The sequence below is a fragment of the Doryrhamphus excisus genome, unplaced genomic scaffold (genome assembly GCF_037039965.1).
Source record: "Doryrhamphus excisus strain RoL-2023G ecotype Guam unplaced genomic scaffold, RoL_Dexc_Guam_v1.1 HiC_scaffold_24, whole genome shotgun sequence".
In the NCBI taxonomy this organism is placed as follows: Eukaryota; Metazoa; Chordata; class Actinopteri; order Syngnathiformes; family Syngnathidae; genus Doryrhamphus; species Doryrhamphus excisus.
In genome coordinates, this window is record NW_027621862.1 from 10,001 (window position 1) to 37,515 (window position 27,515).

The following is a 27,515-nucleotide window of genomic DNA, read 5'->3' on the forward strand; positions in this document are numbered from 1 at the left end:
ACAAGGGTTAGGACAAGGGTTAGGACAAGGGTTAGGGGCTAGTTAGGGGCTAGTTAGGGGCTAGTTAGGGGCTAGTTAGGGGCTAGTTAGGGGCTAGTTAGGGGCTAGTTAGGGGCTAGTTAGGGGCTAGTTAGGGGCTAGTTAGGGGCTAGTTAGGGGCTAGTTAGGGGCTAGTTAGGGGCTAGTTAGGGGCTAGTTAGGGGCTAGTTAGGGGCTAGTTAGGGGCTAGTTAGGGGCTAGTTAGGGGCTAGTTAGGGGCTAGTTAGGGGCTAGTTAGGGGCTAGTTAGGGGCTAGTTAGGGGTTAGGGTAGGGCTAGGGGCTAGGGTTAGGGCCCGAGCCCGAGCCCGAGCCCGAGCCCTAACCCTAACCCTAACCCCTAACTAGCCCCTAACTAGCCCCAGCCCCAGCCCTAACCTTAGCCCTAACCTTAGCCCTAACCCTTGTCCTAACCCTTGTCCTAACCCTTGTCCTAACCCTTGTCCTAACCCTTACCCTGTAAGGCTAACCATATTATTAGGCTAACCCTAACCCTATGCCTCAATCTGGTGGCCACTTTAACTTACTGCTACTCTACTTGGGAAATTCCGCCATCTAGTGGTCACCTAACGGCCTGCTAACGTTGTACTGTAACAGCCAGAGCAACCTTTACAGCCAAAGCATTAGTCATGGCACTTGTGTATGAATTGCATATCTTTTGTCATATATTCATTTATCCTGTGTTATTGTGCTACATGTATGAAGGCCATCATGTCATTTACTTGAACAAGTCTTCCTACCTGTGAAGAACACCGATGCCATGTTGTTGATGGTCTGCCAACACGATTACATGAGTCCTTCCCCGGGGGCCGACAGACTGCTGAGGGACGCTAAAGGTTGAAGCTCCAGAAAATGCCGTCTTGTGCGTGCAATAGGTGAAACTGTTCACTGGAGAACCTATAGCATCAGATGACGCTCCCATTTGGAGCTCATGTTGAGATGGATCCCACGGGATGTTAAGCGACAAGCGGCTTTTCATCTGTAACAGAAGTTGTAAGATTAGCTGCTATTCCTCTGCTGTAAGGAAATACTCAGTTTTATAAAATTCATTCCTGCATTGAATACTTATTGCAATGATGCGGTGTTCAGAAGTAAGTTTTTTAGTCGCCATTAAAATAAACCAAATAAGGGAGAAGGGTTATGAGTGTGCTTTCTCTTCAGTTGTCACAATGATGCTGAAAGATAAAATCAGAGGCTTACACTCACCTAACAGATGCCTCGCCTCTGATGGCAACAGGTTCCGACACGAACTTAACACGCCATGCACGCGCGTAACCAGGACATCAATGAATTTTCACGTCAAACGAAATATTTCCAAATAAAACACTTTTAGCTTCAGTTGTCATTGACTATGACGAGGGTAGCAAAACATACTTTTAAAAAATAGTTGTAAATTTGGGCCAAAGTCGTTCACATTATGTTATGGATTGCAAATGAACCGGTTGAAACAATTGTTTCGGGCATTCTGCGCGCCAATTATGTCCACAAAATGGCGACATCGGCTTCAGCTCGTCAACTTCGACATCGTTTATATACTGTATATTGTCCTAACCCTAACCCTAGCTTAGCCCTTAGCCCTTAGCCCTTAGCCCTTAGCCCTTAGCCCTTAGCCCTTAGCCCTTAGCCCTTAGCCCTTAGCCCTTAGCCCTTAGCCCTTAGCCCTTAGCCCTTAGCCCTTAGCCCTTAGCCTCTAACCTCTAACCCTAACCTCTAACCTCTAACCCCTAACCCCTAACCCTAGCCCTAACCCACTTGGGAAATTCCACCATCTGGTGGTCACTTAAAATTACTGCAACTTTGCCTGGGAAATTCTGCCATCTAGTGGTTACTTAAACTTACTGCAACTTAACCTGGGAATTTCCACCATCTGGTGGTCACTTAAAATTATTGCAACTTTGCCTGGGAAATTCCGCCATCTAGTGGTCACTTAAAATTACTGCAACATAACCTGGGAATTTCCGCCATCTGGTGGTCACTTAAAATTACTGCAACTATACTTGGGAATTTCCGCCATCTAGTGGTCAATTAAAATTACTGCAACTATACTTGGGAATTTCCGCCATCTAGTGGTCTCTTAAATTTACTGCAACTATACTTGGGAATTTCCACCATCTAGTGGTCACTTAAAATTACTGCTACTTTGCTTGGGAATTTCCGCCATCTGGTGGTCACTTAAAATTACTGCTACTTTGCTTGGGAATTTCCGCCATCTGGTGGTCACTTAAAATTACTGCAACTTTACTTTTGAATTTCCGCCATCTAGTGGTGTATTTTAGGTACTGCTATTCTTCTTAGGAAATTCCGCCATATAGTGGTCACTTGCATGCATTTAAAATACTATAAATACTATTATTGAGTAAATAAAGATAGACACAAATGGATTTAAAGGTCCAAAAAGTACACAAGTGGAGTGATTGTAACCCGGAAATACTGAAAAACATTCCTTATACAAAGTGTGACATTATTTGTAAGTACTTACAGGACTAAATTCTTGCAAAATACTTCCATTGTTGTCAACAGATGCTCCACTCATATAGACAAGTGTTACAGTTGGTTTAGCTTAAAGATTTTACAAAAAGTACAAGTGGTGATTAAGAAGAGAGTAGTTGTCAGAGCTGAGAAAACATGTAGGCCAATTATAATGACCTCCATGCGGCCGGCTAACATTGTACTGTAACAGCCAGAGCAACCTTTACAGCCAAAGCATTAGTCATGGCACTCGTGCATAAATTGCATATCTTTTGTCATCTATTCATTTTATCCTGTGTTATTGTGCTACATGTATGAAGGCCATCATGTCATTTACTTGAACAAGTCTTCCTACCTGTGAAGAACGCCGACGCCATGTTGTTGATGGTCTGCCAACACGGTTACATGAGTCCTTCCCCGGGGGCCGACAGACTGCTGATGGACGCAAAAGGTTGAAGCTCCAGAAAATGCCGTCTTGTGCATCCAATAGGTGAAACTGTCCACTGGAGAACCTATGGCATCAGATGACGCTCCCATTTGGAGCTCATGTTGAGATGGATGCAGAGGGATCCCACGGGCTGTTAAGCGACAAGCGGCTTTTCATCTGTAACAGAAGTTGTAAGATTAGCTGCTATTCCTTTGCTGTAATGAAATACTCAGTTTTATAAAATTGATTCCTGCATTGAATACTTATAATAATACATTTTATTTGTATAGCGCTTTTCAAAATACTCAAAGACACTTTACAGAAGAATGGAGTTGAATAAAGTAAGTAAACAGAATAGAAGACACACCAAAATACAACATTCATTGGTTAATACACAGTTAAAACAAGAGTAAAAGTGGGGCGGGGCACAGCAGTCAGATATAAAAAAGTTAGACATTAAAAACAGATTTAAAGAGGTGGGTTTTGAGTTGTTTTTGGAAGGTGGGAAGGTCAGGGCAAGCACGGAGTGAATGGGACAAAGAGTTCCAGAGGGTGGGGGCAGCGATGGAGAAGGCTCTGTCTCCCCAGGTTCGGTGCTTGGTTATTGTAATGATGCGGTGTTCAGAAGTAAGTTTTTTAGTCGCCATTAAAATAGACCGAATAAGGGAGAAGGGTTGAGTGTGCTTTCTCTTCCATTGTCACAATGATGCTCAAAGATAAAATCAGAGGCTTACACTCACCTAACAGATGCCTCGCCTCTGATGGCAACAGGTTCCGACACGAACTTAACAAGCCATGCACATGATGTAACCAGGACATCAAGGGATTTTCACGTCCCCCGAAATATTACCAAATAAACCACTTTTAGCTTCAGTTGTCACTGACTATGACGAGAGTAGCGAAACATACATCGTTGTCAATTTGGCCCAAAGTCGTTTACGTGTTATGGATTGCTAATGAACCGGTTGAAACAATTGCTTCTGTTATTTCGAGCATTCTGCGCGCCAATTATGTCCACAAAATGGCGACCTCGGCTTCAGCTCGTCAACTTCGACATCGTTTATATACTGTATATTGTCCTATTGTCGAAGTGAAACGCCACTGTTCGTGCTTCAACGTGACTTAAAACTTTGATACTGACCTTGTAGCATTGCTTGTGCGGCGTCTGAGTTACATGGCAACTCCAGTGTTCTCCGTCAGGGTGTTGGAACGCCGACTCGATACCGAATTAAATTGGCGCCAATGAAAACAATGCTGTTGCAAGACAAACCGTTTACTTCGGCACTTCTTCACGGTCGTGGCGGTGTTAACTGTCAGTATTTTCAGCCCCAAACCGTGGTAAGGGGCGGCCTGACTTCGTCAGAGAAAGAAAGACGGTTGCCTGCTGCTTCCGGTCAACTTTATTTGTCGACTACCCAGCAACGAGCGCGCGCGCGCGCGCGCGAGATCCCTGCACTTCCTGGTTCACCCTCAACCCGCCCCACATAGCTGGCCAAACACATGCCTGCAACAGTACAGAAGCATAGTTATACAAACATCAGGACTTTACCAGGTGCAACAACATATCCCGGGTTGATCAGGACCTGTTGACATGAAAACACCATTGATAAATGCGTTTTGGAGACAGGGGCTCAAGCCACAAGCATTGTCCCGCTAGGACATTGTGGCAAATGGAGGCATCCAAATGATGACTAAGCATTTCTGCTCCTCTCATTGTCATTGAAAAGACTGCAAGAGTGGCGGCAATAAAAAAAAAAAAAGGTTCTGTTGAGGTCGCAGTGGCAATGCCGGACCAAAAAACTGAAATAAATGAGGCACTTGGAGTCAATGTGTAGAGTAAAGGGGGGGTATGTGAAATCATCTCGGATGTTATGTAATCATCAGCTCAGCATCTCCAGGAGGTGTTTCCACAGTGACATGCCAATCAAGCCCAGTGTGATGGATGACAGGTGGGGGGGAAGTGGATGTGGAAATTGCTGCAGCATTTCTCCGGCCTCGTGGCTGCTCGACCCCCTCCTCTCTCAGCTGGAGCAACCAAAGGAGGCGGAGCCACTCACACACACACACACACACACACACAGAGTGACATCTCCCATCCTGCACTCTGCATCACTGTCCTGCAGCAACACAGTCACACACGACTAACCATCCAGGCCCAGTTTTTGGAGCAGGGGAGCCCAGTCGCGTTGTCGCCCCAGGATGGATGCACTCATGAAGGGGTTCTCCATGGCCAAGGAGGGGGTTGTGGCAGCCGCCGAAAAGACCAAAGCCGGCATGGAGGAGGCTGCAGCCAAGACCAAAGAAGGGGTGATGTATGTCGGTAAGGCACTGGGATGGAGGATGCATGCGCTTGTTGGGACACAGGCAGACGGAGGAGGGGGGGCTGCAGAAGAAGTGGTGCAGGCGGGGGTGGTGGGTGGGCCATGAGTGACAAGGTTGCGGGACAGATGACAGAAAAAGATGCTAATGCTTTTGCTAGTGCAATAAATATGTGCTTATTCTTACAACATGGGAGCCTTGCTTGGACAACTGCGTCACATCTCAAGGTTACTCCGAGCTTTCCCAAACATTAAGAGGGGTGACATTAGCAACACAGCAGGAGGCGGGGGGTTAGAGTGTTTTACTCTAATTATGTAATAAAAACCAGAGAGACGCATGAGCACTGCGCCACCTCTTCCTCTGCGTGCCTCTCGGATGATTTAACACCTTCAACCGACCCCCCCACCCTGCGGGGGGGGGGGAGGTGTTACATCACAGATCCACAGATCATCATCATCAGGGATGGAGTGACGCTGGAGCATGTGGCGAGTTGGAAAAATAATACATAAAATAAAAAGAAGCTGTGTCATTGCATGTGTGTGTGGGGGGGGGGGGTGCTGCAACAGTGTTGACTGTTGAATAAACAAGAGACCTGACAGGCCATGAAGAATGACAGCTTCCGCATGAAAGTATAAAGGCTTTGTGTGCCGCCGACATCATCCTCCTTCCCATCCCACGTTCATCCCTCTCTATCCCTCACCAGGGCAGATTATGTAATAATAAGTGCCTTTAATCTGCTTGTAACGAGCACATGCACGGTATACTGGGGGTGCACACTCTTCATGAGGAGACGACAGAAGGAGCGGGAGTGGACATGCTAGCGCTGAAGCACAAGGGCAGTTCATGCTCAAAGACTAGATAGGGCAGCTTCGATCTGAGGGGATCCAAGTATGTATCCAAATGATTTAGCCTGTTAGGGAGACGCGCACCCAAACAAGAGCGGTTTCACTCTGTTGCATTGCAAACAACAATCTGACTTTGCGTGTGAGGGAAAGATAAAATGCAAGATCGATAGGCAAATTGTTGCGGACTCTGCATCGGCCTGTTCGGGATTCTCAAGCTCTCAATTTACTGGTTGATCTAAGGTCCTACCTTCACCCACAGCCATGACCTTTGGGTAGTGCTACAAAGGATAACATTACCAGTACAAGCGGTAATGTCATCCTGGAGAAACTCGGGAGTAGAACCGTTGAGGTGGCACGGGTATGAGATCAGGATGCCTCCCGTACGCCTCTCTGGGGAGGTGTTCAGTGCACGTCCGACTAGTAGGAGATCTTTCAACTGTCCTGTGAACTCCTGGATGAAGCTGGATGAAGTAGGTCAACCCTGAAACCCAACCGGAAAAAGATGGATGGATGGCAGGAGCTGATTGCTTGAGACAGGTGACTCAAATAGTAAACTGCTTCTTTTGTTATTGTCTGTCTTCAGGTAACAAGACCAAGGAGGGAGTTGTGTCATCAGTCAACACTGGTAAGTAGAATTGTACCAATACAAGGTCATCTATGTAGCAGATATCGTGTTTTTGCTACTGTTAGCATTCCTGACACACAGACTCCCATAGCATAATCAGAGTTGCTCAATACTTACATACTGATGGCTTACTAACTTATTAAAGAGAACCAACTTTCACAAAACCGTCCATGTTCCTACTCCGCAGTGGCCAACAGGACCGTGGATCAGGCCAACATTGTCGCAGACACGGCCGTGTCTGGCGCTAACGAGGTGTCGCAGGCAGCCGTGGAAGGGGTGGAGAACGTCGCTGCTTCAACTGGGCTCCTGAACCAGGTCACAGTCGCCATAGCCATGAAAGCGCACATACCGTATCATGTGTTATGTGTTATTTACCTTTCTTTGTCGTGTCGTTTGTGTCCACCTCCATAGGAGGAGTCTGCTGCCTACTTGCAGGGACAATATGGGGGGATGGAGCAAGGCGGCCAAGGTGGAGAGGTAACGTTGTTTTTGTCCTGTCCAGCCATTGGGGCAGATAGTATTTATTGATCTAAACACCCTTACATGCTAAACAGGGAAAGGTGGAAGCTACACCATCCCTATTATATGGAGTGTTATATGGCTTATTTGATGTTTTGTTGTTATGCAAATTTGGAGCGGCCGGACCGGAGCAAGAGGGGATAGAAAAGAAGAAAAAGGAAAACAGAAGGCACTAACAAAAAGAATTGCAATGACAATAACAGAACAACAGAAACAAACAGCAAATGTCTAGGATTTTAAAAATATTATATGCTGCAATCTAAATGAATGATAATTGCACACAACAAATTAGCAATTTTCTTAATATTGTCACAAAAAATAACACTTATGTGTGTCCTCCATCAGGATTATTAGCTCACATCAGGACCTGTTCTCCGTGGCCTCTCGCTCTCCAAGACTCCAAAAATGTCTTCTTATTCAATTATTTCTTGAATTCTTTTTTTTTGGTTACTTTTCACGGAACCAAATCCAAGCTGATGGGACTCTTCCAGATGCAACAGCAGCAGCACTCTGGCCCCCTCCTTGCCTCCTACCCAACGGTGTGTCACGTGTCGCCCTAATTATGCAGCCTTGTCTTGTTCCTGCAACCTTCTGACCCTCCACACACCAATATGCATGAAACACACACAACGTGCAAACTGCCACACAGAGCAGAAGTAACAATTAGGAAGACCACATTGGCAATAAGACGTCTACGGAATTAAAGTAGCAATAAGTAATACTTCACACAGCCTGAACTATGAATACATGTTATTTTTTATTTGTTGTGTACTTGTTTTGGTTTGCATGGCATTACAGTATTGTCATCTATGTGTGTGTGGGTGGGTGTGCAAAAGGAGGAGTGATGGGATATGTAGTTCTACTAGCACCATTTCACTGTAACAATACAATAACACGCTCACTTGCTGTTGACCTGCCCAGCTTATTAGTGTGTGTGTGTGTGTGCATGGTAACAAGACCAGCAGAGTGTGTATATGTGAATGGGATGTGTCTGTTCTTAGCATTACAAATAGATAACTGCATGTTGCCTTATTAAGCTATACACTAATACACACACACACACACGGCACCCTATTTAGATTGGCATTGATGCAAAGTTGCTGATTTTATAAAACTGTATTCGTGAAATAAAATCTTTTGTTGGAATTCACTTTTTGTGTCAACCATTCTTTTGTTCCCTGCCATTTACAGACATATTTAGTATTTATTACTAGCCTCAATACCAACATCAACTTTCATGTAAAACCACAATAAACTTAAAGGGGACCTATTATTCTCATTGTTCGACCCTTTGTATTTAGTTGTAGACTCCTATAGAGCAGCTACACACAATAACCAGCATAGAAAGCTCTTCTTTGGTTAAATGATTTTGCAGTACATTTAGCAGTTTTGGAATATGTTAAAAATGTTAAAGATCAAACAAATGCATGTTTTATGCTGTTTACAATATTTTTCTATTTTATTGGTTTAATGACAACTGTATTTCATCAGTCGTTTAAATGCACGTTGTCCACTCTAATGCACATGTCACCAACTCTTTGAAAAATGCATGATTTTTAAAAATTCATTCATTCATTTGCCGCTTTTCCTCAAGAGGGTCGCGGGGGTTGCTGGAGCCTATCCCAGCTGTCTTCAGCGAGAGGCGGGGTACACCCTGGACTGGTGGTCAGCCAATCCCAGGGCACATATAGACAAACAACCATTCCCACCCACATTCATACCTATGGACAATTAACCTCGCATGTTTTTGGAATGGGGGAGGAAACCAGAGTACCTAGAGAAAACCCAAGCATGCACAGGGAGAACATGCAAACTCCACACAGAGATGGCTGAGGGTGGGATTGAACTCTTAGCTGTGAGGCCTGCGCACTAACCACTTGAACGCCGTGCAGCCGATTTTTAAAAATGAAGTTGATCATTTAAAGTGTCACAAAAACACTTCTGAAAAAATCCTGAAGTGGGTTATCATAATCCGTGCATGAAAGTTTTAGAAACAATTTATTTTTCTTAACATTTTATTATTTTCCCAAAAAAGCAATAAAATACAAATAAACAGTAATTTCCTCGTAAATATTTTCAAAATGAGGATGTGGACGGTTAAAATAGTACTATATGTGGGGGCGGGGGTAGTGGGATTCTTCCTGTTTGTTTTATGACTACATGTAATTCTCCTTTCATCCCATCAGTAAGGCATCTGCATTGTTGTGGGCTCAAACCACACACACACACACACACACACAAAAAGGGGCGTGGATATCAAAATTACGACGATGGGATATGATGGACGAGTTGGTCCGACGCCTGCTGTTTCAACGTCAGGGAAACAAAGACACTATTACAAGGTGAGCCTGCCTCTCGTCGTATATCGAAAGCAGAAGCAAAGACCTGCAGGCCCACAGACGTTCGCTATGTTCTGAAGGCTGCGGTAGAGAGGACAGAGTGGTGGGGAAGACCACGAGGAGGAGGTTTGGGGGAGTAAACGTGCGTGCCGGCGCCCGGCCGCTTATGTGAAGGTGAGCCCGGCCTCGTTGTAGACCTTGAAGACCTTCTCGATGGCGTTGACGTAGGCTGCCGTCCGCAGGTCCAGGCCCAGGTTGTACTTGGCGGCCGTGCGCATGATTTGCTGCAGAAGACCAATACTGTATGTCTCAACATTTGACATTTTGCAAAAACCTTGAATTTGAAAAATATTGAAATTATTGACTTGCTGATTCACACAAGCCTCTAGTCAAGAAAATATTGAATATTGATATTACTATTGAAACGGTTGTAGCTTCAAAACGGTTAAAAAAGAAGAAAAATCATCAGTGTGACCCAAAGTTTGTGTTGGGGCGAAAGCCACTCATCTAATGTGCTTATCATGACATCACAAGGCTCAGAAATGGCCAGATCCCTGTCTCCACGATACCCAATAAGCTCAATAAAAATGTCTGATCTTGCTTTGTGAGTCACTGCACTTCAAACTCCTTAAGTTCGCATCGAAACACACCATCAAATGCTGCTCATGTAAAAGTCACAGATGTCCGCCACCTCCTGGTGTAAAACAGTAACTACACAATGTATAATATTTGTCTCTATGACGTGTTAAATTCAGCAATGTTGCTTGTCGCAACTTTGTGACTTTGGCGCTTCTAGACTAACGAAAGGTGCGATATAAATCTAAATATTAGCTATTGTTATAAATTGTAGCCTTATTATAGTAAAAAAGAAGTCCAACATCAGCTTACCCGGGCAGATCTCTCCATGGTGTAGGCCAGACCAGAGTGGACAATGTCCTTCTCAGAGGCACCCTGCAGCAGAACACGTGTGACTACGAGCCCAAAGACACACACACCATTTTCATTTCTTGATGACTTACAGCAACTCTCGCCTGGAAGTCAGCGGTGGGCACGATGGGGATGGGGCCTCCCTGCTTGCCGAACTTCCTCTCCAGACTCTCCTGCACGGACACTAGAAGAGACGATGCAGGGACGTGGTGAGACCTTCCAAGCGTGCTGCCAAAAGGGGGAATTCTTGCGTGTTGCACTCACTGAGCAGGTGATAGTTGGAATCTCGCTCATACTTGAAGGTCAGGCGCCCATAGCTGACGTGGTTGAGATTCTTCAGCCACTCGAAATAGGACACAGTCACACCTCCTGCGTTGAGGTACATGTCCTGCAGGGGAAGCCAGTGTCAAACATCTGCCTGAAGATGAGCAAGCAAGCCAGTGTTTCTCTACGAGGAGCCTTACAGGGATGACCATGACATTGCTGGCCAGAAAGATCTTGTCTGCATCTGGGGTGGTGGGGCCGTTGGCACCCTCGGCAATGATCTGGAGTAGACAAAAACCTTACATGCTTAAACCAGCAGGGGTTCAAGTCAACCCTGTTTATGTCGACAACCCGTCTATGTTGACCAACTCATCAAGTCCCTGTCTTCTGTTATCGTTTCCTTACTAAATAGTAATATTAAGGGTCCTGTTCTGTTCTAATGGAATTATAGATTAGAATTAAGTTGAAATATTAGGTGTGGAGTACCCCAGGGGTCAATGGTGGGACCAAAACCGTCTAACTTGACTATCAATGACAGCTGTAAAGTTAGGAAAGACTTCAGAGTTGGTACTATTTGTCGATGATACTACTGGCTTTTGACTAACAGGTCAGGTAGTCACACAGGGACTCCTTTCACATGAATTATTAATATTTCATATTGGTTTTTATTTCTGGTGCAAACGTGATCATATCTAACATATTTCCTCTGTATGTATCTTGCTTATAGATGGATAATATCAGAGAATGATAATTTACCACTTTTTTCCTCCCTGTCCCCTCTGGAACCTCGTAGGTTTGAAATAAACGGTGACGCTATCTCTACAATAATTTTAGGAGTGAAAGAGTGGCACCTTCCTAGCCCATTTAAAGCTGAAAGCCTGGTCATAGAGGTGTGGACTTAGGGTTAGGGTTAGGGGTTCCAAGTAGATGAATCGGCAATGAGGTAAGGCGCTACCTTGGCCTTGATTCTGGGGGCGTTGTGACGAGTAAGCTGCTTCTCCCCGGCGGCCGGGATCAGGATGTGGCAGTCGGCTTCCAGGATGTTGCCGTCGTAAGGCTTGGCCCCCGGGAAGCCCACAATGGTGCCGTGTTGCTGTTGAGAGCCATGTCATACTTGTAGGCAGGTCGGGTTTACACTGAATGTGCTTGAGAAGTGCAAACAAGAGGAGTGAAAGGAGGAGGAGGGAAGTCCAACGGTACCAGTTTGTAGTCCTCCAGCTGTTTGGGGTCAATGCCGTCTGGATTGTAAATGGAGCCGTCAATCTCACCCACGCCTACGCACTTGGCACCATACCTGTGCAGGTACCTCATGGAGTGCAGGCCCACGTTGCCAAAACCCTGCGGTGCAAACACACGCAATAAGCCTCATTATTGCTACTCGTGACGCTTTTATTTCACTCTAGCGCCCTCCTGTGGCCACATGTGGACCTTCTGGTGCAATGACACCTCTACCGATTAAAAAACAAACAACTTATTCCATCTAAATAATATATAAAGCCTGTAAATGAGCTCGGCCTGTTGAAGAAAAGCAAAATGAAGAGTTGCCTTTGTCTTTGGAGAAAAAGAGGTTGCTTAAATCTCTGCCAGATAAATCTGCAAGAAGGTCTAATCTGCACATTACACAAACACACTGGAGGGATTACCCTTTTCATCCAATGAATCATCTGCTCTGACCACTTGCCAATACCTTCACTCAGACAACTGTGTGATGAATAAAAACGTGCCCCCTTGAGATTGCCTTCACATTTGTGCAAGGCTAAAAATAGCGACGCTGCGCTTCCTATTTCACCACTTCTTGCTTTGATGACATCACAACCAGGATCAAACAGATGGCGCCACCCTGATTGCTTCTAAACCTTTCATCATGTCAAATGATCCATCCAAGTAAATCGTTGGACTATCTGTGAGCAGACGGTACAAGAAAAAAAAACACACACACTTCTACGCTCGCCAAACGCTCTCACCTGGACGATGAATGTCTTATCCTTGAAGCCGGGTGTCAGGCCCAGCATGCTCATGTACGATGCCTCGTTGATGAAGTTCTCGATGCCGTGGAAGACTCCGCGACCGGTGGCCGAGATGCGGCCGTGGATGCCGCCCTGGCTGATGGGCTTTCCTGTCACACAGGCGTGGGCGTTGATGTCCTGTCAAGACACCAAGAAAACAGAATGCTTGAGTGCCCATGGGCATTACTGCATCGTGCTTGAGTTGTATACAACAGGAAGTTGCCTACAGCCCCAGGAGAGGACATTTGGCTGGTAATACCGTAGAGACATTAGATGAAACATTACTGTAGGTTTTAATGTTATTGTGGTTAAGTAGTTAAACAATATCTTCGCATACAGAATGTGTTCCTAATGTTGTGACCAGTAATGGGAGATGAAGAGCATGTGTATGGCTGTGTTGTTGTACCCATCACAGTAAGTACTGTCACCTATTTAATGCATGTAGTTGATGTCTGAGAACAAGCCTGCAGTTCAGCGAGAGCAAAAGAGAGGGAAAGAGAAATGTTTGTTCTGGCGGGAAGGGCGAGGCAGGAAACTCGTGGTAGCGAGTGACTCACTCCTTCCAATTTTTACTTCTTGTTTAGAAAAAAAGGAAAGACGTGCCAAAGCAGAGTCTGAATCTGAACTCTCGTCTGTCTGGGGAACTCACGGTGTGAGCGATGGTGTTGGCATACGTGTCGGCGATCCAAGACATTTCTCGCTCGCCTGTGCTCATGTCTGGAGCTGGGACGTCGATGCCAGGGCCTGGTTGGGGAAAGACGAAGGGGGGGTATGTGAGTTTAGAGAGTCCACATAATACAATAAGAGTATTCTAAAGTAGTTTTACACTTCTCTGATACTGATGTGGCATGTTACAGAATACGGCCCAAAAACAAGAGGCGGGGTTGGTTGCTGGAATGAAGCAGGGGGGGTGCAGTCTGAGTTATGATGATGATGTGTGTGTGTGTGTGTAGCTTTGCCTGCAGGCTGCTTAAAATGTTATAAAAGTGCATATTCAACAAGCCCAATACATGACATTTGGAGAGGCATCATTATTTGCACAAATTTTTTATCATCATTACCATCAGTTCTTAGGGGACAGTTTGCAACTGGCTCAAGATCGCATTTTTTAAAACATAAAATACAAGACCACCACCACTAGCTGGCATACGCTGCCTTTTGTGGTTTCAGAAAATAGATTGAAAGGAAACATTTTTAGATTTTTCACAACTAACAATTAAATTGAGTAGAAATTGTCTGAATAAGACGACCGACGGCTGCCGAGTGTTTAGCGCGCAGGCCTCATGGCTAGGTTCTCTCCAGGTACTCCGGTTTCCTCCCACATTCCAAAAACATGCTAGGTTAATTGGCCACTCCAAATTGTCCATAGGTATGAATGTGGGTGGGAATGGTTGTTTGTCTATATGTACCCTGGGATTGGCTGGCCACCAGTCCAGGGTGGACCCCGCCTCTCGCCCCAAGACGGCTGGGATAGGCTCCAGCAGCCCTGTGACCCTCCTAAGGAAAAGCGTTAGAAAATGAACGCCTATGGCATTTGCCCGTGCACAGGAGCGGTACCGGTGAGGCAATCCAACGGTTTGCAGTCGTGCTGCTGTTGTGATGGCCAAGTAGCAAAACTTTGCAAATCATGAGTTGACAACAAATGTGTGTATTGCGTGGGGGCATGGCTTTGCATGTAAGTGTGTGTGTGTGTGGGGGGGGGGGGGGGGTATTGCTTGCAGCACATTCTTAAGTTAGTGTCCTCTAAGCACCTGAGTAATGGTTGCAAACAATACCTTTGGGCAATCATTTTTAATGTGCTGCTGTCTTTTCTTCTATCTTGGGGGCTGTGAAAGACGACATTTTAAGTCTTGCATGGACTTTAACAATACAGTTTTTACAGTAATATTTGTTTGACTTTAGTCTTTTACCCTTTGGGAACATATTTGCACTCGGACAGGTACTTTGGAGTGTAATTTGTCGTTTGGAAGACCTTAGTGGGGGACAGAAATGTACCAATGCACCAATAGCGTACACACTAAATAGTACAAAAAAGGGGGCGTGGCCTCACCGATGAAGCCCTTCTTGGCCAGCTCAATGGTGAATCTCCTGGTGATCTTCTCTAGCTCGTTATCCTGCGGGACAAATAGGTGACGACAAGTCAAGAGGCCATCTCCCTCATCCATGACTGACTCAGCCTTCCCACAGGAAATACTGGTTTTGATGATGTTTGCACAAGGGTGGAGCACACTGAGGGAAAGCAGCCGATGGCGGGAGCTGGGAATTTGCTCATGTGACATACAACTAGGCATGTGCTGGTTACCGCTTTCATCACGGTATGAAGAAGTACATACAACACATCTCTTATCTTCCACTCCACTAGCACCATCTTCTGCGTTGGAGGAAGGGGTTACTCACAGAATAATTCTTTGTGTTGATCTTGACGCCGGCCTTGGCTCCCCCAAACGGCACATCTATCATAATTATGAAAAAAGAAAATCAAGAATTCTAATCAATCACCTGATTGTTTTTTGTCCAAATAAAAGTGAATCTTCCGAGGAGTTTCCACGTACCAACAACAGCACACTTGTAGGTCATCAGAGAGGCCAGAGCTTTCACTTCATCCACGGACACGTCGGTGCTGTAACGGATACCTGACGGGGGAGGAAACACATGTAAGTTAGCCTCTTTCACGCAGTTGACTCACAAAAGTGTCTTTAAAAGCGCAACTCTTTCTCTGAATATTGTCGGGTCAAACAACATTGTTGTTGTAGGCAGTATCCTGATTTTTTTTTTTTTATTTAATTAACACCGCATGTATCTGTCGCGCTGCCTGCGCTTCAAAATGTTTCAATTCACTTGTTGGTGTGAAACTCCAACTGCTGTACTGTTGTTAACAAATGACCCCCATCTTTCTCGCTTTCTCATACACTCCAAATCATTATTCAAGTTTAAAAGATTGACTTGGACATAAGGACAGTACAAATATACTATATATACCGTATTTTCTGGACTATAAGTTGCTCCCAAGTACAAGTCGCACTGGAGTATAAGTCACATTTTCACCAAAACAGACATTACGTCCTCTTGGAAGGCAAGTTCTAACAACAAAAGAATAGAGAACAGGCTGAATATATATATGTGTTAGATTTGCTAACACAAAGGTAATTCAGCCACACAAAAAATAAACATGAACAGAAAAGGTGTCCAGTGTTTATGTAACATAAACACTTTTTTCATTTATAAGTCGCTCTGGAGTATAAGTTGCAGGAACAGCCAACCTACGATTTATAGTCCGGAAAATACGGTAATAACATACTTTTCTAACTCTGCCACGAAAGGCCCTGATTAAAAGACCAAGTCTACATTCTCCGTAAGCAGCGCATATCTGAGCATACGTTAGTTACAGGTCAAAGATTGCCTGGACGCCAATCAGCTGTCAGGAGTTTACAAAGGCTGAAAACATGCATACGTATGTGTCTGCTAGTGCTACTCTAACATGCTGCCTTTCCGATTATCACCATGGCGAGCCAAAATGCAAAGAATGTCCACTGCGATCCACATCTCTTTGGCGTACCAGTCAGTACTTTCCATATGAGTCACGCCATAATGAATGAAAGCATCATGGCAGGCGTGGAAAATCTATCAGATGTCCCTTGAAAGTCTTAACTCTCAGCTGAGCTATCATGCGCACAAAGGAGGAGGGCAGCATGGGACAATACAGAGCTCTGTGATCACATTAAAAATAAGGGGGTGGGTGCGGTTAACCCCAACCACCCCCACTCCATGCCCTCCTCGCCAGGCCTTTCAAGCACCAAAACAATTACATCATCCTAGCAACCCAGGCCACAAATCACTGAGCACAGTCGGTAGAACTAAAACTGGAACAGCAGCCAAGTACTGCATCTGCACTACCCTCAAGGATCTTTGACGACTTGGACAAGTCTGAGTTCCTGCTTTCCTACTATGTCCCTACTCTACTTGGTGACTTGCCAGATTAAATAAGTGTTTTAGAGCCAAACAGTCTAATTAGAGGACGTTACACTGAGTAGCGTTTGTGTTGTGTGAGACACCAACTTGTGTCACTTTACTGCCATTTTAACGTCTTCATTCATATAATCGCATATATACACGACCACGGAGGGGACTCGAAGGGTGATTTATGTGCAGTGCGGGGCCTGGAATGTGCTTTTGAGTGCAATTTTGACATTTTACCTGTTAATGGCTGTGTAAACATATCCTAAAAGAGTGTTTAGCATGAATATAAATCTCATCTGTTGCAATACTTGAGGTACAGAGGCTTAGGAATGCTGTCACTCATGCTGCTGGCTAAACATGTAGGACTTTATATCCAGTAGATATTCACCCTTGTGTGTGGAGGTAGTATTTTGTATGCCATTAGTGCGGATGATGTGTTTTTATAAAGAGATGTGTATCTCCTGCAGGCACACAATGATGACGCACCAAAGCCAGACGTGAAAAAAAAACACCCTTTGTACTTAGCAGTTGACTGTGAGCAAAATCAGGGATCTTTGTCCTGCATCAATGATTAAACCCTCTGAGGGACTGGTGGACTTGGATGTGGATTTTTACTGTGGGTGGGGACACAATGTCAGCAAGTTTGGCCGTGTGCATTTACGGATAAAAGCTGCTGTGTGGACCATCATTTCCCCCCCCCCCCAGAATAGTCCACCGCCCAGCAGGTGTGGCGTGAGTGTTAATAGCAAGCATTCATGACCTTTGACTGCGGACGCCATAGCGGCCGTGTCTTCCTGCTACCGAAGAAACCTCCCCCGCCTGCCGACTGACAAATGGCAGCGGCTGAAAGCACAACCACCCCTTCACCACACTCACACGCAGCTTCCTGTACATCACCGACTACCCAGAGTGCACTGCAGGAGGTCAAAATGCACTTACAGGAGGCCTTGAACTTGCAAGGGTCAAAGATGACACTGACACACACAAAAGCTTTTTAAAATGATGGCGTGGGTTAAGTCCCTTAATGACAACAAAAAGTGCATCACTCATTTGTGTAAAAAAAAAAAGAAAATGGTGCCGTAGGAAGCTACTTGAAAGAGTCATGTGACCCAACTGGAAACAGATGTTAGCTGCTAGCATAAAATGGTCAATACCCACAGGTGAACAAGAAGGTCATTTAAATGATAGTTCCAATTGTAAAAGTGAAAGTAAACACGTCACCAGCTGTGTGTAACGGTAAAGCAGAGTGTAAGTCTTGTTATCGATTTTCTCCAAAACCGCTAAAGTAATGCCAACTGATGCTAAGCTAATGCTAGCTGCTGTCAGAAGGCCACCAGAGGGGAGGTCCCGGCTTACCTCCTTTGCAGGGGGTCCGGTGCTGGCTGTGCTGGGCGCGGTAGCCCTCCACCACCTCCCACTCGCCGTTGTCCCTCTTGATGGGAAAGGAGACACTCAGGACGTGGTTGCACGGCTTGATGATGCGCAGGATTCCCCGCACACGGTGCCGTTTCTGCTCGGGGGTCTCGCGCGTCCGCAGGTCCTCGACCAGCTTGTCTTCCACGATGGCGGCGCCGCGGTCGAAGAAGCCCTCCACCATTCGGAAGAAGTTGGGGTCGTCGGGCTGCTCCGCCGCGTCGGCATAGCGGCGCACCCGCAGCAGGGAGGCGGACGCCGGGAGAGCAGAGTCCACGCAGCTCGAAGCCAGAGCGCTGCCCGCCGAGCGGCTCAGCAGCTCCCCAAAATAGCGATACATGACGAGGACTAGCTAGCGGCGCTCACAAGGCGAGTAAAAGGGCGACAGGCAAGGGGAGTGTTTTGCTTGAGACGCTCCGCTCCGTGTCCTGACCTCCGTCCGACTGAGGAATGGGATCCTGGGTGGGTTTCCTTTAAAAGGCAGCCGCAGTCAAGGAGAGCTCCCAGCCGCGCACACGGAAGAGGAGGAACCAACGCGTGCGCGCTCACGACTCTGCACCACTGAGTCAATAGGATAGAATGGCGAATTAAAAAAAAATACTTTCTTAGCTAATTATGATTTTGACACAGTCACACCTGATACAGTATAGTAAATGCACATCCACAGCACGTGGGCAAAAGTACTGGGACACTACATGAGTGAAGAACGTGCAAATGGAAGGGGTGTGCATCGATTCACATATCGACAGTATCGATACCAACTGCATCAGTATTTTCCATCCATTTTCTATACTACTTGTCCTGTATCAGTATTTTATGTGACAAAAGCAAATAGGTTAATGATATTATTTGGTTGATACTATTACATTGTTTTTCACTGTAATACTTATTGTTAAATTGTTTGGAAATATGTTTGATAAACATTCATTTATTCATTTTCTACAGCTCATCCTCACGAGGGTCGTGGGGGTGTTGGAGCCTATCCCAGCTGTCTTCAGGTGAGGGGCGGGGTCCACCCTGGACTGGTGGCCAGCCAATCCCAGGGCACATACAACCCAGGGCATAGACAAACAACCATTCCCACTCACATTCATACCTGTGGACAATTTGGAGTGGCCAATTAACCTAGCATGTTTTTGGAATGTGGGAGGAAACCGGAGTACCTGGAGAGAACCCACACATGCATGGGGAGAACATGCAAACCCACACAGAGATGCCCAAGCAGAATTTCGACATGTACTCCACATGTAGTATTAAAGCCGGCAGATGTGTGTTCTCTTAGCTTAAAATACTGCTTCCTGTTCGATCCTATTCAAAACTAAGTTATTAGGATGTCATGATTGATTGGATCAAAGGCTTTTGTCAGATCCATAAACACTGCAGCTGCACACGTTCTATGGTCCATAGCATTAGTGATGCAATCAGTGCCATGGAGGTTGAAATGCTAGCTCTGTATCCGTACTGACTTTCTGCTTGTAATTCATCCTGATTAATACATTTGTTATTGAATATCTTAGCGATCATTTTAGACAATTGGGGCAAAATGGAGACAGGTCAGTAGTTTGTAAATTGGTCTCCATTTTTAAATGGGAGAACATGGGTTCCCGATCCACCACTTGAGAACCACTGCTTTAACGTGCATGAAAAGCTGGAACCGGCAGTGGTGTGAGGGGGTTCAAAGACTCAAGTGTGTGTGGGGGGGGGGGTTCTGTGACAGCAGCCGTTCAGCAGTCCGCTGGCTCAACCACACTGTCAACATGAAGGCCCTGTGCATAACATTCGATGCGTGGCCACCTCACCAGCACCAGCCAACAACCACCACTTCCAGCACAACAGGGAAGTGGTGGTTGGGGTAGCCCTCAGGCTCCTCTTGGATAAAAAACGAAATACTGATGAACTGAGCGGTCTTACGTAACAACACATCCATTGCGTGTCTGTGTTACTTCACACATACAAGCCCCCCCCCCCCAAGAGGCTGGACTTAAACCTGTGGACTCTGCACGCTAGATAAGCTCAGAGCGGCTCAGATCAGCACAAACAATGTAATCAGAGACACCAGTACAAACACGACCCCACACTTGCAAAAACAAGCGTGATGTCCATGCCGGACCATTTTTCTTATGCTTCGTTTTATTTTTAAGCATTTTTAACATATTTATTTTTTTTGCACTACATTTATAGAAACATATATACATATATATACACATATATACATATATATATTTTCATATATATATACATATATATATACACATATATATACATATATATATATACACATATATATTTTCATATATACATATTCATATATACATATATATTCATATATACACATATATACATATACACATATATACATATATACATATACACATATACATATACACATATATACATATACACATATACATATATACACATATATATATATATACACATAAATTCCCACAAAATTCAAACACAAATAATTAGTTCCGTGATTTCAGTCTAAAAAAGCTTTGTAATAAAGAAGCACATGAATCTTCATAGACATGCAGCTAAAAAGTCTCAATGTACATTATTTAATACACTGATGCTGGAAAATATTGAGTGACCTGACCTGTCAAACAGCACCCTCTGCTGGATTGATAGCTGCAGCAGTCTTTGTCCCTGCAGATAGTGCCAACAAACCATCCATACCTATGGACACATTGGAGTGGCCAATTAACCTAGCATGTTTTTGGAATGGGGGAGGAAACCAGAGTAGCCAGAGAAAACCCACACACCGGGAGAACATGCAAACTTCACACAGAGATGCCCAAGCAGAGAATCGAATCTACATGCTACATGGCCTACATGCTAACCACTCGTACACCGTGCGGCCCCATTTTAATAAAGAATATTGCATGGTCTCTGTGTGAAAGTCGCTTTATAAAGTGAAAAGATGTTTCAACAAGATGCCAATAAAGCTGATAAGAGGATCATAAAGATATGTGCTGTTTATCGGAAATGCTATCACCTCAACCTCCGTCCCGGCCCACATTGTCACCCCCACTAACATTTACTATCAGCGTGTCAAAGAGTGCAACGGCGACACATCATTGGCTGAGAGCCTGACAACACCCACCCGAGGGGGGTTTCTCAGTATAATGGTCATGGGGAGGGGGGAGTCACATGTTGCTTGTTCTTGAAGCAGCGGCAGAGCTGCTATACGGAACACACTGTAAAAAACAAAATGACAGTACACTGACCCAAGAGCTACACCCCCGGCTGAGCCATGCAGGGTCATGTAACAAAGGTCACCTAGAAAACGACACAGAGGACTACAAGAATACACATTACTATTGTGTTATTTTGAATTACTATCTTGTCACTGTTACAGCAGGAGTGTCAAGTGAAGGAGCGTCTGTCATCACCATGGTTACCGCTCCCACTGCAGCAGAAAATTGTGCATATGTATATGTATGTTGTAATGTACAAATGCCTGGATAAATGTAGCTTCTGTTTAGGCTAAGTCGTTATTTGATTTGACATTTGATGTGGAAAAGAGCAACGTCACGATCATTCAACTCAGAAATGTAGTTCAACGAGGAACGCCGCTAGTCAACACTGATTAGACCTTCATGTTGCTGTATTAACACTTGGCAACCACTAGATGGTGCCAGTGTCTCTCTCCTACTCTAGAATAAACTAGAATTGAACTTGCCCGGAATAATACATCAACAAAAATTGATGCACGTGAGGTGGCTAGTGGTGTGCCGCAAAATGTTTCCAATGTAAAACAACGTGCCGTGGCTCAAAAAAAGTCTAAAAACACTGCTCTAAAGCAATTTGTTCCATATGGTATGCTGTTATTCCCTCACAGTCTGAATCTGTTGTAAAGTCAGTGGAACTGAAAGCTGAGGGTGTGTGTGTGTGTGTGTGAGTGAGTCCAAGAGGTAAAAAGTTGAAAAGGTTCCCACGAGAACTCTACCATCAAACGTTCTATTCAGGAAGTTGTGGCTTCGCTGTGCGTCTACTCACATCACCACCGTCAGCACGGTGCACAACCCTCGCGGTACATTTACCACAGCCAATGCCTGCAGGCTTAAGAGTCACTCCACGTGTCAGGTGACCCAGAAGGAAACCCCAACAGGAAGTACAATCAGGCACAGCGGGGCCACGCAGAAGTCAATGGGGCCGCTTTGTCAACGCATTTCCACTCTCACTGCGGCCTGACAACTGTCTGTTGACCAGAGTTGCAAACCAAGAGCTTTGGGTTATTTTGTGTCAGACAACTTGAGGCAAATGAACTCTGACTTAATGGCTGCAAACTCCAATGTTAAACTTCATTGAAAAATTGACACATTTAATGGTTTCGTTTTACTGGCGGCTGAATGGATCAGTTCTATGATGCACGACCTGGTCTAAAGAGAGCTGCAGGGACGGCTCCTCCACGCCGCTGTCACACACACGCACACACAATACAAATACATACATTCAGCATTAAAACATCATTTCTGCAAGGTTTCCATAATAAGGACTCCATGCGCATACAGTACCTGAGGACATAAGTGATACAAATTATGCAGAGCGGCGGGGGGGAACATGGTCTGGATTTGGGGGGTCTGGCCCCAGGGACAACGGCACTGTGGCTCTCCACCCACACGTACCCGCCACCTCTGACCAGCATCCTGTACTGACCGCTGACTGACTGGCTCTTCAGGTACACTACACACACACACACACACAGAAGTTAGCATGTTGTGTTTTTGCATTGTGTTTTGTTAGTGTGTACTACTCACAATTGAGGTGATATTTGGTCAAAGAGTTGGTGTCCAGTGTGTGACAAAGCTCGTAGATGGAGCGTCCCACCAGCTCACGAGGACTGTAACCTAAAAGCGTCATCACTCTGCAGGTAAACAACAACACAACATGCACACTTCTGTCATGGCTGTCATTATTAAAGTGTAAAAAGAAGCAAACATTGTCGTCAGTGAGAATTCATCACCTGTGGTCACAGTGTGTGAACCTCATGTCCATGCTGTGCTGGCTGCCGAAGGTGTGTGTGCTGAGAAGCGTGTGTGATATCGGCAGAGTTTGACAGGTGAGTAACAGGCAAGAGGCGGAGGCTGGGCCAACGCACGCCTTGGCCCGCCCCTGGCAGTGCAACACCTGGATGAATCACACATGGGGGGGGGCAACAGACATTGGATTGAAATGGAATGAAAATAAAATAAACAGAATCAATCAACATAACAAAATAAATAAAATACAAACGAAACAAAATAAAATAGTAAATTAAAAGTAAAATAGAATTTCATTACTGATATAATAAATAGATAACAAATAAAACAGAACAAAATAAAATTAAATAAATACAAATTTTAAATGTAAAAAAATGGTAAAACCAAAAATGGGAAAAAAATGAAACAATTAAACAAATATGTAACAGAAATAAATAAAATACAACGGAAACAAAACAAAAATTAAATAGAAATAAAACAAAATGAAATACAAGTGCAAAAAAGTGAAGCAATTCAATGAAATACAAATGTAGCATACCTATATAAAATGCAAAGGAAGTTAAATTCAATTAGAAATAAAACAAAGTTAACTAAAAAAATAAAAAGAAATAGAAATGTAACAAAATTATGAATAAAAGTACATTTAAAAAGTAATCAGTTTCAGTGTAATCATATTGTGTTACCAACACAACAGAATGAAGATCAAATATAAACCCAAGTAAGTTACATTATAAATCAAATGTTGTTATAAAATGTGAATTAAAATGAAATAAAGTAAAATGACTAATAAAACAAAAGGAAATGAAATCAAAGACATTTGCGGCTGGTTGGTGACCAAACCTTCCACGTGGCTGACTTGAGGCTGGGGCTTCGCACTCGTAGAGTCAAAGTGCTTTTTATTCTCACAACAAAGTCACGCTTGGCACCACACCAAAAATCTTCTGGAGAAAAAGTGATATATAAATGTGATATAATAAAACCACACACACACACACACACACACACCTGAAGATAGGCGGAGGTTACTTTTGATTTCCTGGTGGTCACACGGATGAGTAAAGTCAAGAACATTGTGTCCCATCAATTCAGTCTGTAAAAGAGAGAAGCCACATTATGCGGTTCATCTTTTGAGTCATAACCCCTGCAGATGAGTGTACTGTACCTGCGTCAGGCCCAGGTACTTGCTGACGTTCTCAGACAGGAACATCATGTCCCCCTCAGACGACAGCACCATGACAAACCCCCCCAGCATCCTTAGATAGATGTTGATCTCATCCTCCTCCATCGCATCTTGACAACCCAAACGGACGCCACCATCTCCTCTCCTCATGCATTGTTCAACATTAGACGCGCAGACCTCATCTGTGGATTCCCGTCGTTGGAACATTTGTCAAATTTGCCAAGGAAACATCATTTGGGTTACCTGTGAGGAGAGCTTTCAGGCGGATGTAGCTGATGGTCAGCCGGATGATGGAGGGCTTGTCCAGGTGAGCCTGGATCGAGGATTGGAGGGGAAGAAGTCGGGATAAATCGGCAAACAGTTCTGACTCCACCCGCCGCCTCCTCCTCGCCGCCTCCCGACTGATGGTCCTGCCGGGAGAAACAAGAAACACTCCTCAGCTTTTTCGCAATGAAACGCATGTAACTCCACATTTTGCACTTCTATAATCTTCTAAAATCTTTGACAAAACAAAAAACCCAGAAGAAGATTGTAACTTGTTTGAAACTAACACAAAAACGTTTCGATATTTTTCTCCAAATTTGTAGATGAAATGCATGTATTTTTTATGTGGATGCACACGTTTTTAAAGATTAAAAAGCATTCTGTAATGAAAAGAATATATTCCACATTTTGCGTTTTTTTAAATGTGACTAGGGCTGCAACGATTCTTCGAATAATTCGGGTACCTAGATGGCTAAAAATATTCCATTATTTTTTTCTTTTTCAGGGAATCGCTTACGTCACCAACGTGCGTACGTCATCAACGTTCGTACGTCACCTTTACGGAGGAGGAGGCGGAAGCGAGTCTTTGAAGACGCGGAAGGATTGAATAGGCTAGAGAAAGATAGAAAGCAACGGAAGAGAAGGAAAACAAAATGTCCGGTAAAGTACCGGCACCATTGTATCGCCGTTGCCGCTGTGCTTCAACAATGAAATCCCAAGCCCAAGAAAAGACAAGCTCGCCGAGTCTGAAGTCGCTAATATCCATTTCCCAACATCAAAACGCGTTTTTAAATCACTGCTAGTCCTGCAAAAATATGTAAATGACCACATTACACGTTACCGATGTAGAAAACCTAACGCTAAAATGCTAAAGCTACTTACCACCGAGGGACTTCTTGAAGTAACCTCGTTTCTTGAGAAACTTGGGACTGTCTACTTAGGGATCTGATTCAGGATCCAACACATATGACTGTATGTTAAAATCGGACGTTTTAGAATGACATATCGCTTATTCGTTTATCAACTTCTTTCACGTTTGGTTCGACAGCTGGCAACACAATACCGGAAGTCCTCCTAAGCACGTGGGAGTGTGACCAGCCACAGCGGAGTGGGCGTGCCTGGAGGGGGGCAGTGGGTGGAAGAAATTGAAAAATAAAGGCCGTTTTTGCGGGAAGCACGAAATCCAAAGAAATACAGCTGAATAGGTGCAGATTGTGGAAGAACTAGAAACCTTAACTGAGGCAAGTGAGGCCTTCCCTAGATGTTTATGTGGGGACTTTTGTGACCTTTTGGTGCTTACTGTGCTCTTGGGGTCATTTTGGTTTGCTGGCCACTCCCGGAAAGGTTCCCAGCTGTTCCAGGTTTTCGCCATGTATGGATAATATACATATTTTAACCTTTTCCAAACTGATAGATCTTTATTCATCTCGGTTATTAATTTTTCACACAGATTCATGGAAGTTGGGGTTTTCTCTCCCTTAATAATAATAAAAAGTTGCATTTAAAAACTGCATTTTGGCTAATATTTAAATTAGTTTGATGATCTGAAAAATTGAAATCCAACATACATGCTTTTAATTAAAACAGTAATAAAAAATAATGTATCTCCAAAAAATAACCGAAAACAAAGAAAATAATTAATTCTAATAAGCCCCCCCACACACACACACTCCCAAAATTTGGACATATTTTAAAGTAATTAAATTCTGTAATGAAATAGTGAGTTTTTAAAAATCAGTAATAAAAAAATATATAAAATTTCGAGATTTATTTTTCAAGAAGTGAACATAAATGCTTTGAGGTAACTAAAACTTGCATCTTTTGAGCAAAATATAATATAAAAAGCCAAATAATGAGGGTTCTTAATGTGGATTAAGACAAAACATTGAATTTCAAGATTTTATTTGGACAGTGTGGACATATTTAATATTTAATTTTTGTATGTTTAAGAAGAAAACATTTTTATTTCAAAATGTGTACATGCATAGTTAAAACTTAAAACATGGATCTTTTCATCAAAGAAAAAAATGTATGTACAAATATTGATTCAAAAAAAACTGTAATAAGAGAATGAATTTCAATATTTATGGACATGGTATTAAGTAATTAAAACATGTATCTTTTGTGTAATCTGTAGTTGGAGAATTTTTTTTTTTCCAAAATGTGGATCTCCAAATTTTTAATCTATAATAAGAGAAAAGTATTTACTGACTGACAACATTGCTTTTGAAATTGTGGATATACATGCTTTTAAGTAACTACATGTATTTTTTGTTATTTATTTTGTTAATGTTATTTTAATAAAATCTATATGAAAAGTGAAAAATATGGCAATGGAAAATGTTCAGCTGCAGTATTTTTTGTATTCTTCCTCACAGGAAGACTGCAGTTGACAGCTGAATATGTGCATACATGTTTTGCTGAAATGAATCATGTATGCGATCGTAGTTGCAATCGTCACATTTTAAAGATGTTTGACTATTTAAAAAGTGCATCATGTAGTGTAACTAGCGAAATATAACGTTGCATGACGTGTTAAACATCAATGCTATGGAAAACTGTAATGCACTTTTAACCACCATAATAACTTCAATTGGTGTCTTCCAAACAAATCCCTTAGACATGAAGTAAATAGATTAAACAATGCAGACTAGTAGAAAAGCCTTGCACGTTTACCTTCTCCTCTCCTTGTCGGCTCTCATGGCATGTGGCGGGCGTCTTCAGTCCAACGTCACCCTGGATCCTCTAAGAGAGAAAGAGCGGGGGTGTTGGGGGCAGCTTGTCACTCACTCAGTCAGTCAGTCTTGGTTAATTAGGCAGAGGAGGGACTGGTGACAGTGAAGATTGTGCGGCTGCAAGTTCAAAGGTCAACAAGGCAGGGAGAGCACCCCCCCTCCTCTGAAGCATCAGCCCTCTCAGAAGAATAAAAGAGGAAGGAA

General features: G+C 44.0%; 3 protein-coding genes across 9 annotated transcripts; 1 reads left to right on the forward strand and 2 right to left on the reverse strand.

The window, feature by feature from the left end:
* Positions 1-4,995: 4,995 nt before the first annotated feature.
* On the forward strand, positions 4,996-8,391 carry sncgb (synuclein, gamma b (breast cancer-specific protein 1)). The gene is made up of 5 exons (XM_058062398.2): positions 4,996-5,253; positions 6,681-6,722; positions 6,910-7,037; positions 7,134-7,199; positions 7,587-8,391. Exons 1-5 carry the CDS (start codon positions 5,133-5,135, stop codon positions 7,593-7,595), a joined length of 366 nt encoding a protein of 121 aa, XP_057918381.1. The 5' UTR covers positions 4,996-5,132; the 3' UTR covers positions 7,596-8,391.
* An 831-nt stretch (positions 8,392-9,222) lies between these two features.
* On the reverse strand, positions 9,223-18,533 carry glud1b (glutamate dehydrogenase 1b). Its single transcript, XM_058062385.2, has 13 exons — positions 18,091-18,533; positions 15,330-15,410; positions 15,175-15,230; positions 14,828-14,891; positions 13,427-13,521; positions 12,736-12,915; positions 11,972-12,109; positions 11,727-11,864; positions 10,972-11,052; positions 10,772-10,895; positions 10,600-10,691; positions 10,469-10,531; positions 9,223-9,864 (listed from the first exon to the last, which is right to left on the reverse strand). Exons 1-13 carry the CDS (start codon positions 18,485-18,487, stop codon positions 9,745-9,747), a joined length of 1,629 nt encoding a protein of 542 aa, XP_057918368.1. The 5' UTR covers positions 18,488-18,533; the 3' UTR covers positions 9,223-9,744.
* Positions 18,534-18,624: 91 nt separating this feature from the next.
* epas1a (endothelial PAS domain protein 1a) lies at positions 18,625-27,420 on the reverse strand. 7 transcript variants are annotated; one of them, XM_058062395.2, is made up of 9 exons: positions 27,253-27,420; positions 24,556-24,722; positions 24,295-24,494; positions 24,138-24,222; positions 23,973-24,073; positions 23,117-23,280; positions 22,911-23,017; positions 22,668-22,836; positions 18,625-18,708 (listed from the first exon to the last, which is right to left on the reverse strand). In XM_058062395.2, the coding sequence occupies exons 1-9, from the start codon at positions 27,276-27,278 to the stop codon at positions 18,693-18,695; spliced, it is 1,035 nt and encodes a 344-aa protein (XP_057918378.2). In that variant the 5' UTR covers positions 27,279-27,420; the 3' UTR covers positions 18,625-18,692. The 7 variants fall into 7 exon arrangements, with proteins under 7 accessions (XP_057918378.2, XP_057918375.2, XP_057918376.2 ...); XM_058062392.2 differs by lacking the exon at positions 18,625-18,708 and adding an exon at positions 20,477-22,567; XM_058062393.2 differs by lacking the exon at positions 18,625-18,708 and having other exon boundaries at positions 20,477-22,836; positions 24,159-24,222.
* Positions 27,421-27,515: the final 95 nt, after the last annotated feature.